This window comes from Athene noctua, chromosome 15 (genome assembly GCF_965140245.1).
Source record: "Athene noctua chromosome 15, bAthNoc1.hap1.1, whole genome shotgun sequence".
Lineage (NCBI taxonomy): Eukaryota > Metazoa > Chordata > Aves > Strigiformes > Strigidae > Athene > Athene noctua.
The window spans coordinates 5,090,904-5,104,921 of NC_134051.1; the positions used below are offsets into that span (position 1 = coordinate 5,090,904).

A 14,018-nucleotide genomic window follows, 5' to 3' on the forward strand; every position below is an offset into this window, starting at 1 on the left:
CGAACCTTTACTGGATAGGATGACACTAGACAAAACCCCAAGTGCTTTAGACTGAAAAACCAAAGCTGTAGAATTTAAGAGGAAACGAAAGTGGGGAAGAGGTCCATTTAACGGCTCCTAATGACCTCCTGGAGAGTGCAAACACAGCCCTGAGTATCTCATCAGCCCCTCAGCATTTAATGGAGCTCAGCCTGAGCCAGTCACCAGTTCATCTGCTAGCACACAGAAGACTGTGATTAAAGTCCTGCATAGGTCAAGTGTTTTTTAATGAGACATATAAACCACAAAACCTCCATGACATACAAGTCTTTCTTCTTTCTCCGTTGTAAATGAACTTCTGAGAATGGTAATTTAATTGCAATTAAATTACATGCCTCAGAGACATGCTTTCATGACCTGCAGTATACCTGTCCCTCCACTAAGTCCTTAATATTAAAGTTAAAAGCTATTAATATCATGTTCAATCAGCTAAATACAAAAAAACACCAGGCATCCAAGGCTGGAAAGCCAGAGGCAAGTCCTCCTCCCCATGCTCTAGAAAAGTGTTGCAGCATCTGCAACTTCTTGGAAACCACCTGGGCACACGGGCTTCGACGGGCACGTGAACAGAGCTCAAACGGCACTCGCCCACAATCGCTGGGGTTGTACAGGGGTGAAGCACTGTTCTGCTTCATATTCTTTGCAGAAAAAAAAAAAAGTGTGCTGCTTAGTCTTATGTTACCCTAAATACCTGTTAGCAGTAGCTCCACCAACATTTTCCACAAGGGAAGAACACACTGAAAAGCAACGCTGTAGCCACCTCATGCTGTAACGTTTTATTTATTGGCTTGTTTAACCTATTCCCTTGAGCTCTTGTAACTCTACCAGAATCTTAGCCATGAAAGAAAAGAAGGCAATAGGATTTAAAAAACCACAATTCTAGCTTTTGTATCAAGTGTCTTACAAACTGTACCACTGAACGCTCTCTAACAGTGGGCAATAGGCTTTGTAAAATGAAACAACACAATAACCAAGGGAAAGGAAGGGTTTTCAGATGACATTTGAAAATGCTGAGGGAGGGGGGGTTGGTTCAGTGAGGAAACAACAGAAGAAGAAACAGGAGATCAGTGGCAGAGTAGTTTAAAAGTTTGTTTGTATAAGAAAATGTAATAGCTCTCTGGAGACACCTTACTGTGGGATAAAAGTGTTTTTATTCCAGAATTACAAATTCACTTTAGAAGTGCATTAGTTATTCTGGTACAAAAATGATTTAACTTCTGCTGGAGCACCTCTCCCGGAGAGGCTGTCCTAACAAAGGACCTCTACAGCCAATGGTCCATCTCTGCAGACATATGCCCCAGCAGAAACCATAAAGAATAAAACCACAAACGGAGGTTTCATGAGGTCACCTGCAACAAGTATTTTTACTTTTAAGCAAAGGGACAGCTTTTCTCATTCTTGCTTAAATGTATGACAATCCATTATATTAATATTCAGGAGGGAGGAAGTGGGGAGAAGGGCAAAGCCATTCGTATTGGACCTGAGGAGCTACGCAAGCGACTGAACCTAGACATGCAGGACTTGCAGTCTGCGAAATGGACACTGAAGCATGGGGAATACCCACAAAATCTTTTTAAGCATCTTTAGCTTCATTAAATAGCTTCTGTTACAAACCGGGACCACTTTTTACTATTATTATTATTAAACTGAAATTAGGCATAGTCTGCAGAAATTACAAGAAATATCAAGGCTAAAATTAACATAACTATTAAGCACTTCACCCAGCCTATGGGTCAGACATACATTCTTCTGCACTGGCAGATTTTTGGATTCTTGACAGTCTCCTCCTACTTCAAAAGCTCAAAATGGCAGAGGGGAAAACAAATCCAGTATTTTAAGCCAGACACCCTGAGCTTGTGATGCAAGTGCAGCACCATTATACCCATGCCCCATGACAAGGAGAACACGTCCACATTTAGCCTGAGCAGACCCCAAATACCACCGTCGTTTTGGGAACAGAGTTCCCAGAGTTACAAAAGCTTCCCTGTGCATTCCACTTTCAAATTTGCCAAAGGCAACCTCGGTCCCGCATTTCACAGGTACCAAAATTAACATGCTGTTCTCTGAAAGCTAGCCTAGTTTTGAGACCCACTGAAGTGCAGCTTATTTCAAACAGTTCACTTATGCTTTGGTAGAGCCAACACTAAATTGGTGAAGTCAAGAATTCAGGGCCAGGACAACATCCTGGCCCCAGTTCTCAGGATTTTAGGTTGCCAAAGTAATCCTTATCCCACAAAATCCATCACAAACAGCTCACATCAGCCTGTTCCAGGAGCAGCTTTCTTGAGGGTTATAACACCCTCAAAGACCTTTAAGCCGGTCCCTTGCCGTGCTGTCACAGCAGGCTCAGCTGTCCCCAGGCACACAGCATATTCCCTGGCTCACAGGTGGAGGTCGGCAGTACCGGGGCAGGCAGGCAACATGTCCTGCCCTTCAAAGGAGACAGTTTGCTCTTCTAAAGCTTCCTCTGACTCTGAGCCCAAGCCAGCTGGACAGCAGTTGAAAGACTTGCTCCTTCAGCAGCGCCCGGTATCTGGAGACTCCAGCCCAAAACAAATAGAAACATTTAAAATTAAAATAGAAAAAGAAAAGGCGATAAAAGGAATAAATTGTTCCTCACTGGCCTAAAGAAGAGAACTCTATTCCTCCTTATCACCCTGTATCTTCCTTGAACTGGCTTCCCAGGCAACTACTGCAAAGGATTTTGCTGGATCGGGTCAGCCCACGGGTCCATGCCCAGCCCAGCACTGCTGGCTCACAGGAGTCCATGCCTGCCAGCTGAAGAAGAACATTAAGAAAGACCATACAATAACTACAAAACAATGTGGCCACAGGAGGAATTTCTTCCTCATTTCAGACGCCTCTTTGCTGAGCTATCTTGTAACTCTGAACAGGAATGCCTGATGACATTGTCCTTTCCCCCTTTATAAGAAGTCAATGTAAGTCAATGCTTTGGAGCACAGTAAGAACTCATCTGAACCTCTCAATCTGCCCAAATCTGAGAGTAAGACAAAGTTAACGGGACCACCTAATCCCACCTACAAACCAGTGTGAAAAGGGAGTTCTAAAGCCAGCCTTAGTTCCAAGGCCAGTGCTGCCACCCACCCACCCACGATCAGCAGCAGAATTCATGAGATCTCAGGTACTCTCAGCTCATCCCTCGTGCCACCGAAATTCCCTGAAGGACGGTGAGAAATTAGTTAATTCCTTCTTTGCTCTTTCCCCACACTTACTTGCACTGTAACTACCGAGCCACCCAGCATCCCCTTCTCCAGGGAATTGAACGTCACACTGCATGCACAATAATAATATGGTTTTGACAACCCAGTGACCCATTTCAGAGGATCTAATGAAAAATGTAACCACAGCTGAATGAAGTGTACTGCTGGGTTGCTTTGATTCTTTCCCCTCACCCTTTTACAAGAACCTAATTTCCTGTTTAATATATATTCGAAGACATAATTAAGAAGAGATGAAGTTGAGGCAATGCCTTCTATCCCCCCCCCCCCCCCCCATCTTTTCTCTCTCACCCCCTTCCCAGAAGAACCTGACCCATTCCCTTGGTATATTATTGCTGTACAACCAGAAGTCACCTGCCTGGGCCTGGGTAACTTTGAAACTCCAACTCTGAAGTATCAAAGGAGGAAAAAATACAGCTTTATCTCAAATATCAAGAGTCAATTCCTTTCAACCACAGCATCCACAAGAGGCAAACTCCGGGCTCCGCTTGCATTCCTGCTGGCCAGCTCATTGTCTTCAGAGCTGCAGAGACCTGACGCTTGGCCGTGAGCTTCCAACCCCCTCAGGAAGAGGCATTTGGACAAAGTCTGCTGGACGCTGTTGGTGGTTTGGTGCAGCAGTGGAAGAAGGCTGCCTTCTCTATCCCTGGCCCTTTGCCTCTCCCTTAAAAACTTGAAAGATGACAAAACAGCCACATATTCAACAGGCACAACTGGATTTATTTTGGCAAAAACTCGAGAATTCTGCAGGACTGTCACCCCTCCAGCACCAGCAGAGAAGACACCACAAGCCTGCTTGTACCAGGAAAAGCAGCTGGAGCAGAGGACTAGCACAGAACACAACTGCCCAACGAGACAGCGGAGAACACATTCCAGCTAGCTTTTTTTAAAATCAAAACTGTAACGATATCATAGCACCACTATAGCCACAGCACCAGTACACTGAGCACCCCAGAATGCCTCGTGGGCACTAACGAAGAAAGCCTGTCATGCTGGTATCTAGTTACCCCACTATTTCAGAAACAAGCCAGATCAAACCTTCAGTCTCGGGAGTCACTGCAGATCCAGCTTTCAGCTAGAAAAACTTTGCAGCTGAAGGGGGAGGTCGTTAGGGCTTTTTCCACCCCCACAACCAGAAACTCAAAGAGAAGGAAGTCAAGGAACACATCCAGATTTTGCTGCTACAATGACACAGGCTCCTGTATCTCTGGTAATGAGAGCAGGACGATGCTTGAATTCTTGCCCTGTAACATAAAACATCTAGAAAAATAGACGAGCAATTTTGGAATAACTTGGAAATGGGCAACGGAAAACTATCCACCAAGTTATTTTTCAAATTTTGTGGCTCGCTTTCACAGTCTTAAATTCATGCTGAGTTAAGAGCTCAGAGAACAGAGCTCTTCAGAAAACTGAAGCTGTTATCCTTCACCCACTTACATACCATCTGGAGTAGGATAGGAATGAATGGGACAGGACAAGATGCAGGCCTGCCCAAGCATATGCAGATCCTTAAATTTAAATTCACTGAGCCCATCTACAGGGAAGGTGTCCCATCATGTGTTATTGAGCCAGAAGATTTGGGAAGAACATCCCAGTGATGCAGCTGTATCGTGCCCACAGCCTGGGCACCTCTTCATGGCCTTTCACTTCCCTGAAGTTGCCACATCACCTCTGTTACAGGCAGAGAGGTATGTGAAGAGGTGAACTAATGAAATTTGGGGTTCTAAGGGCCCACCCTCTTTTAACCAATGTATCTGGGGCCTTAACAAGTGTGAGGACAACCTAGAGCCTTTCCTTTTGCATCACAGCCTTTCCCTGCAGCAAGGCGATACACAGTCACCGTTTCTCCTTTACTTTTTCCCTCAGAGGCTTTATGCACTCATCATGAGTGTCCCAGCTCTTTTGGATTGAACTGAAAATTAAGAAACCATCTCCAAGGTAATTATTGAGTGAATTCCCTTGCAACAGCCATGAGGAAAAGTACTCCACTGCAGGGACAACGTGTAGCATGACACGTTATGCAGCCAATTTGCCTCTCTCAGAGGACAAGAGAAATCAGGGCATATATCCTAAGTAAGAGCAGGGGCATGCCCATAATCCATTTCTGCCAAATGCTTTCCTTATCTCACATAACTACACCGCTCCTTGCCAGATTACCAACCTCAAAAGGTAACACAAAGTCAACGTGTACAATGAACAGCAAGAGATTACAAGGAAAAACAAAGCAGAGAGACTGTTAACCTACCAGATCTGTCCAACATTGACCAACGAGAGGTAGAGAACCCACAGGACAGCCATGAGGACCATGTTTGCACATCCAGTTACCAACACAAAGGCTGAAGTGGCCAGGCCAAACAGGGAGAGGTAGTCCAAGGTGCTGTCCATGTCTGACCAATCCAGAAACCAGATGATTGTCGGTGCGTAGCTCAGAGCATCCAGGTCGATCTTCCCTTTGAAATACTTTTTGACATTCTGCAGGTACAGTTTACAAGGGAGCAGCCCCTTCTCTCCTATCAGCTGCTTATTTTGATGATATGCCACCAGGAAGGCCACGACTAGAGGAAAACAAGGAGGGGGAAAAACAGTATTAGAAATCATCCAGGCTGAGTCCAGAATTACAGAAGTATATTCATGCCTCAGGAAGGAATTGATTCACTTGTCCTCATCTCCATTAAAATACAACACAGTCATTTCTATTAACCACAATGCAGAAGGCAGAGGAATTCTATAAATACTGTCTGTGCCTTCACACCAGGAAATGGCACAGAGTCTGTTTTGAGATAATTTTCTCCTCAACAGCTGTAAGGGACACGCCACTTGCTTCAGGCAAACTCAACAATGCGCTTCTGGGAAAAGCTCCCTGTAAGTGAGCGACCTGACCCAGCACAGAAACAGGAGGCTCAGCCCAGCTCTGTTAGACTCTGCGTGACCCTAGGTTAGTCACATACGCTATTCATTTCCCCATGCAGATGAGGTAAACAGCTTAATTGCACTGCAGTGTACGAGTGAGAGTAATGCATTAATTTCACGACTCTCAGACAGAATTTCCTTTCTACAAAAAGCATTCAGAAAGGAGACACCGACAAACCCTCAGCTCACGCACAGATACTGGGGAGCATGGCAGAAACAGCCACAAGAGCACCCGCAACTCCCTTCGGCTCAGCAGCAGCAAAGACACAGCTGTACTTTCTGGGTCTGTACTTTGACCCCTCCTATTTCAGCTTCACAAAACATTTTGCAGTGTAAAGAGACAACAGCTCCAGCATGGGCTTTGTTGTGGATGGTAATTTACAATGTCTATGCTCCCAGTTCAAGTAACCCAGGGCAGACTGAAAGCAGATTGTTGCCTGTGAGGTTATGTTGTCCTATAAAGCCAAAGCTTATCTCCATTTTTACATAACACATTCTGTGCATCTATCAAATACTGGATTATTTCCTTATATTGAAAACACTTAATATTTCAAAATACTGTTAATGAGACAGCTTAAACTCATACTGTTCAAGAAGTGTCCAAAGGACACCTTAATTCTTTTGGCACCATAATGGTTAATGGTTATACACTGCAATTGCAGAATACAGTAGTCATACTATGGACTGACCTTCTGGATTCTCTCACATCCTGGTAGGTTGGAAATAAAAAATCTTAATATTTTCCTGTCCTCTAAATTGCTACTTTATACATGTCACTATAGCTCTCTCATTTATAGTGTCTATGCTCTTGCATTGAACAATCTTAGAACAGCCAGATGCTTTTTTTAACAGCACATAAGCAATTTAATTACAGATTATAGACCTAGAATTTGATGTTCTACAGAGAAAGTTGGTCAGCTTCTAGGGATTATCTCATATTTTAGGAATCTCCTCCAGTTACCAATTTGCAGTTCGTAACTGCAGTAATCTCCATTTCTCAGAAAAAAAATTATGAAGGCCAACATTTCCTGATTAGGCTCCATACATTTTGCTCCCAGCAGCTAACATACCCATCTTTCAAACATTACCCAAACACCAGCCACGTCACATGCAGCAATACCAGAGGACTCGCGAAAGGCCGATTTGTTTCCTCCCAGTCCTCCTTAGTTAATGATCAAATCTCTTTCCTTCCTTATCTGAATACTGTCATTCTGCAAACACAAATTCTGGTGTTCATCTGGTTGGTGTCTCTCAGTGGGAACACTGGGGGAAAGTCTATGTGAAACTATATCCCGAGTTCAGGCCTGGATTCCCGTTTCTTTGAAGTTTGATTAGCAACCAAAAGTCTGCAGCCCCAGGGAATAAAAATAAATGTCCCATTCCCCCCAGACACGTACAAAGGTCTCCAGTGGATTTTGGTTAATCCACTTAACGCTTACTCCACCTTTTTTTTTTTTTTTTTTACACACGTTGTGCATTTTGTTCCCATTTGAAAAACCGCTAAAACTCACAATCCAACGCGTATCTGAGGTCACTGGGAGGGTTTCCACTGATTTCAACAGATCCTGAATCACAGCGCTAACACAATAAAGTTGGGGGTTTAATTGATTGTGTCTCCTTCTGTCTGTCTTTTATACACAGCAAATGATTTTACTAACAAATAAAAGACACACAGAATATTTTATTCAATTATGGACAGGGAGGGATAAGAGAAAAACTGATCGCAACACTGAATAATCAGTTTTGGACAGCAAATTAAGTGGTTTATATTTTAGAGCATTCATATTTTTCTACCAACACTCAGTTCGGCATCAGAAAGCCTGACATGTGAAACCAGCAGAAGTATAATGCTTCTGAGCCTCAGACAGCTTAATATCTTCACTTTTGGCATTTAAAAAAATAAAGACCAACTCTGCCTTAAAGCTCCATGGCTTGATTTCCCTTGATTAGCACTGCAGTTTGCTGCAGTTTTCCAAAAGTGCTAATCAAATTCACCTCTAAATGCTACAGAAATTGCTGCCCCAACCCATAACTGCTAAGCAGGTTTTTTTTCTAAAAAAATCTAAATTAGACCCCTGCACAGTATGCAAGATAAACAAGGAAAGGGTAAATTAGGAAAAACAAACTATAGCTATTGCAGAAAAGTACACATTGTATGTACAAAATACCGTACAGCCTTTTTAAGTTTGAAAGCAGCAGACTGCATTATAGTTTGGCATGAACTGCACAACTAAAGATGGGCTCCAAAATGGTTTTCTCCCAGAATACTGATTTCTCCCAAGACACTGCACTGCTGATATTTTGCACGTTACCATTTCACAACTAAATCTCACCGGCAAACAGCCCTAATTTACGAAGAACTCATCTAACCTGAAACAATCCTGACCGTTCCACTTAGGTTTCGATCCATCACCCTCCCAAGCCATCGCCAGCACTGTTTATTGCTCACACGTGTGCAGCATTTCCTAGACGTGCTGCTCGGTCCCGGATCCGGCTCCCTCTCCTGGACACTACCCAAGCTGAGCTGCTGCCTCGCACCACGCCGTGCTCCCTTCTCCACTTATCTCCAGCATCTTTTGGAGCCCCTTTGAAGGGCACATCCCTGAGGCAGCACCCACTTCTCAACCCCCCCACCCCCCCCAAATCACCTACACCTGCTCCTCCAAGGCACCAGTTACGTCTTCGAGAGGCTTCGCCCTGTAGGCAGCAGTTCCCACGCTACCTGACACATGCAATAGTTGAAACTAAAGACAGATTCTGCAAATGATTTCAGCCACACAGGAGATGAACAGAACTAGGGGAAAAAAAGGGAAGTTATTTATCAGCTTGGCATTCCTTCCTCTCCCTGAACCCCTCTCAAGAAACTGTATCCATAAATTGACTGTAACACAGACCCTGCTCCCTTCCTTTTGATCTTGGCTGTCGGGGATGGAGGGGAAAAAGTCCCTTTTAGCCCCCAAAGACTGTGCTTTTCTTCCTCTTCCTTAACCCCTATTCCGAAACCTTCCCTTTGGCCTTGTATTTGGGGATTTTCCACTCCCCATCTTCCCACTCCCTCCAGGTAAACATGGTCAAACAAATTTGCTTCCACCCTGGGCACTGGCTGGCACACTTGCCACACTGCCGGGGCATTGGACAAGGTTAATCGCTTCTCTTGTTTGTCTTGTACCTTCTTCCTGTCAAGAGGGTGGCAGAGCAGGTCTATAACATGAACCAGAATTCACCAGGTAGTAAGTCAGCCTATGCTGAGGGGACCCACCTATGCAGCGTGCTGGGTTCAACCACACCACAGGGTCCAAGGCATGGATGGAGTCTGCTCGAGCAACGGCACCGCATTTGCCTCAGCCTCCCCAAACACTCTGCAAAGCCATGCTCTTGGGTGTCTGCAAGGCTTGTGCCAGCCCAGGGATGTTCTGATCTCTGGCAGCAAAGCAAGAAGGGTCTTACCCAAAGAGATGTTGAAATGGCAAAAGAGATGCTGACCCAGCGAGCACCGCTGTTAGCCAGGCAGGTGGGCAGTGTCTGTCACCAACAGAGCCCCAAGACTCCACATCCTGCTCAGGAGAAGCTCCCTTCCTCCTCAGCAAACCCAGCTCCTGCATTTGAAAACTCTGGGCAATGCATTCATCAGCATCTCCTGCCAGTTCAGGATTTATTTTTCCATCCAGAACAGCAAACACTTGCATTTCCACGTACTAGGCAGCTTGTCTCCACCAGCTCCTGAGCTACCTCCAGCTCAGGCACATATTGCACCGAGGAGTCTACGGCAGCTTCCCCCAGGATGGAGCAACCTGAGGCAGGGCCCTGAGTCACCCACTCCTTCCAGCCCCTTTAGCAGGCCAAACCCCTCAGAGCATCTCTCACTTTCTGCTATAAGCTTACAAAATGAGAGAGCATAACTGAGAAGGGCACTTTTTCAGAGTTCAGAATATACTGTGCCAGCCAGGATGCAGAAGGTGATGTTTGCCCATAGCGATCCTTTCTGGCATTGCAGGTGGGAATGGTGTGAGGCCACTGCTGGGCTCCTAATCCAGGAACATCCCCTGCACACTCCCAGCACAGCTCTGCACACCTCCAAGTCTCCAGATCCAGCATAAAACCACATCACCTTGCCTATCACCCCTGTGGCTGCTCACTGTCTGGTCATTTTACCAACACTTCCTGCATCTGGGCATTTTCAGCCCGTGTCAGTCACCCCTTTTCCACCCGAAGCAATTTGCCATTCTTCTTCAGACTATTCGTTCCTTTGTGGACTGAAAAAAAACTCAGCCTCAGCGACTCCCATGCTCCCTCCCACTCAGGAGGCAGAAGGAGCCTTTGACAGCTCACATGGGAGCACGCTCCTCTACCTGCTGCAAGCTGATCTTTACATAAGTAATACATGTAAATTGTCGTCAACTGCTAATAGACCTTCACTACTTATTCTCCCCTCAGAAGGTGCTTTACTGTACTTTTCCATTAACTCCCCCCCTCCACCTTCTCCTTCCACTCCCAGGCTCCTCTCTCCCTCCAACACTGAACACGTTCCTCGTTTGAACCCACATGCTACCAATAAACACAACCCAAGCATGCAACACAAGAGTCGCCCATCTGAAATGATTTGGCCTATCCATATTGCCCTGTCACCTCAGTTCCTTTCCCTCAGCCCAGGCTCAGCCTGTCATGGTAGGAGAATGAGAGAATCCCATTCTTCATGCTCCGTAAAGATTTAAAGATGTGAAATCCAAAACTTTCCGGTCATATGGCTTTCTCTCTCCCCCTATTAAAAGAAGTCTTAACTTTTACTTAAAGCCTAAACCACAAGAAGAAATGAACCAAGAGCACAGAGCTTTGCATGAAAACCAAACTACATTTTGCACACACAAAAAAAATCTGCCTGGAGCCATATATCAAGTGCACCTTTGACCCAACAAGGCATTCAAAAAGGCCCTATGCTGGATACTGGCAAGCTGAGGTTGTACTACTGAAAAGAAGGGGGATAACATGCATGGTATTTTCATTATTATCAGAAAAATGAATCAAGTAAGTTTTCAATTGATAAATTCCCCTGCAAAGTTTTGAAACACAGAAGCAACAACACTGGATTACTGAGCAAAGAGCCAGAGTGAAGCCAAGCACCCCCTTTTCATTATGCAACCCTACAGCCACAAATAAACACACAACAAAGTAGTCTGTTCTTAACACTTTTTTGTTTTATTGCTATTCACAGCAAAGCTAAAGACTTTTGGGTGGTTGCTTCGGGGGCTTTTTAAGACCTTATCTCCCCATTGCCTCTTTGTCTGAAATAAGGTGAAAGCAAATAGAAAAGACTGGGCTGTGGCACTGCTAAAAAACTCCCCCATGGGACTCAAAACCTCCTGCAGCTGGAGGATGTCCTGAGAAGATCCCTCTGCTCCAGACCAGCTCTGGGCAATCAGCAGACTGGAGATAGATTCTCTCCTTCTCAGTTCTTGTTATCATTTCCCCTAAACTATCACTGCTTGCTATGAATATAACTTCCCATGGTGAAAGCACTTTGTTCAGGACCAGACACAATCCGTCTCGCTTACACAGCTCTTTCGTGCAGAGTTAAACAGGGGGCATGTAGCTTCCTAAGAGGACACAGTGCTAACATGTCACCATTGTTGCACAGACTTGCTAACAAGCACTGCGCTGAAATAAAACCTTTCAGAGGAGAAAAAGTGTCAGAAGATGTACTATAATCCTGACTAGGCAAGCTGAAAGCTACTGGGAGCCTTTTAATGTAATTGAGGGAGGAGGAGAGGGAAAGCAGGGGAGATGGCCAAGAGAGGGGAGGAGGGACACTGGGGAGAGCCAGGAACCTACAGGAAGCCAACCCCCCTGAGAAGGCTTTAAATTTCAGAATTAGGAAGAAGTAGCATGAACCTCCCGTAGCTCTAGCTCTGGGGAAAGAAAATACTACTCTTAAACAATACAAAAAGAGAAGGAAGGTAAACTGGGTTTAAATAATAGCTTTTATTTCAAAGCACTCTACAGAGCCTGTCTGAAACTGGAAGGGTGGTATCTTATTTACTTAAACTTCTACATCTCAAATCTAATGATAGTAATGATCCAAAAAGGGATGATTTAGAAGGAGGGTAAAAGGAGCAAATAATGCACATTTGTTGTCAAGAGATTTGGGACCAGCTATTTACCTGTAACAGCACTTCCAAGAAGACCTCAAAGACTTTCTTCGTTGACAAAATGTCAATCGTTGCCATAAAGAAGACACACAGAGTGCAAGACCAGGATAGAAAACCTTCAAAATCTCAAACCAGCATTTCTCCAACCATCCCTGTCCCATAAATTACTTTATTAGAGTGGCAATTAGCCACTGAGGGACAGGCTGCAATGGTGGAAGTCTGTGAGACCTGGCACACTAGTAGCATATAGAGACGCCTCTACAGAAACAGAGGGAGGGGTCTGGGCAGCAGAGCACGGGGTAAAACCTCCGCAGTTGTTCTCCTCCTCAGTGTTGGGGGCTGGATTCTGTGTTACTTCACACTGTCCTCCTTTGGAAGGGTTTTACCACTTGGTCTGCCCACACTTACTTGCTGAAGTGGAGAGAAAGGTCCAAGATCTGAAAACGTTTCTGCAGGCAGAGTTTACAGGTGCACAGTGCTACTATTAAAACCAGAATTGTGCAGACAGGCGTTTCATTTACTGTAGCGCTCGGCTGGGAGGACCCTGCTGTCACAGCCCCGTTGCAAAGAGCAAACCTCACTGAGCACTTTCAGCTTGGATCCATTTTCCCTTCCTTCCCATTCCTGCAAGCAGCAGGTGGGTTTGGTCGCTGACCTCCACAAATCGTCTTTCCCACCTTCCCATCACTAACCTGCCTCTCAGACAACAGCTGCTTTGCCAGGGACTTCCCAGGCCCTGGCTGCTTCTGGAAACCCCCTTCAAAAAAAGAAGAGGCAAGCTGTTACAACCAAAGGGAGTGGGGGAGAAGGGAGGGCACACAGAAGGACACTTTGCACCTACCTTGCTCTGCCTCTCCTTCTGCAGGAGAAGATCCAAAGGGAAAGCATCTCCCCAGCTCACATCAGGCAATAAAACAACCTCTCCAGAGTGGAGTGGGGGCCAGGAAGGAAGTGACAGGCCCCCAGGTCATGTTTAGCTATTCTGCCCCTCACCTCAGCATCACTGCATACCCCAAATCATGTTTCCCTCCATCCCATCCACAGGGTCCTTCACTCTCCCACCCCTCCCTTTCCACCCAGGAGGGAGAACAAGCTTTCAGCTCACACAGCTGCACTCATAGTCAGCAGCTACAATCATCAGGGGGTGACCACTTCCCTGATACTTTAACACAAGGTCCTCCCCAAAGGATTTGTTGCTTAACACAGCAGGAATGAAAGGGTTACATTTAAAAGGGTGAAATGAAAGAAGAGGGGAAAACAACCCACGAATGAGGAATGTCAAACTGTCACAACGGCATCAACTGTTTCCTCAGCAAGTCTGAGACTCGGCGTGTGCAGAATCGCCGCGTCTGGGAAAAAAAAAATAATCTGTCAGAGTAAATGGTTCCATCTTCAGAAAAGAGGTTGGAAGAGTAGCTTGGCACAGAGGCTTTAAATTGTTTTCTGCTGTTTCTAAACTCAGGCTCTCGGAAAAGATCAAAAGGCAACCCACCTTCCCTCGAGAGCATCCCACCCCAACAGCCGTGTCATGGTTTTGCAGCCTTTGACAGAGGAATCTGCCTGTTTGCAATCTCTCCATCTCAGACACACCAATTACCTTCCACCCTACGAACCCTTCAGTTGTCGGCTGCGCAGCGTCTCCCCCGCACTGAGATCAGAGCTGGAGCCCCAACACCACTGCAAGTGA

General features: G+C 45.5%; 1 protein-coding gene across 2 annotated transcripts in view; it reads right to left on the reverse strand.

The window, feature by feature from the left end:
- The window catches only part of LMF1 (lipase maturation factor 1), a 204,757-nt gene that overhangs the window by 188,507 nt on the left and 2,232 nt on the right, over positions 1 to 14,018 (reverse strand). Inside the window, exon 2 of one of the 2 annotated variants that reach the window (XM_074919041.1) lies at positions 5,524 to 5,833. In XM_074919041.1, the coding sequence (XP_074775142.1) occupies positions 5,524 to 5,833 (310 nt within the window). Of the gene's footprint in view, positions 1 to 5,523; positions 5,834 to 14,018 lie in introns of those variants that run through there. The other variant, XM_074919042.1, reaches the window with a different exon arrangement.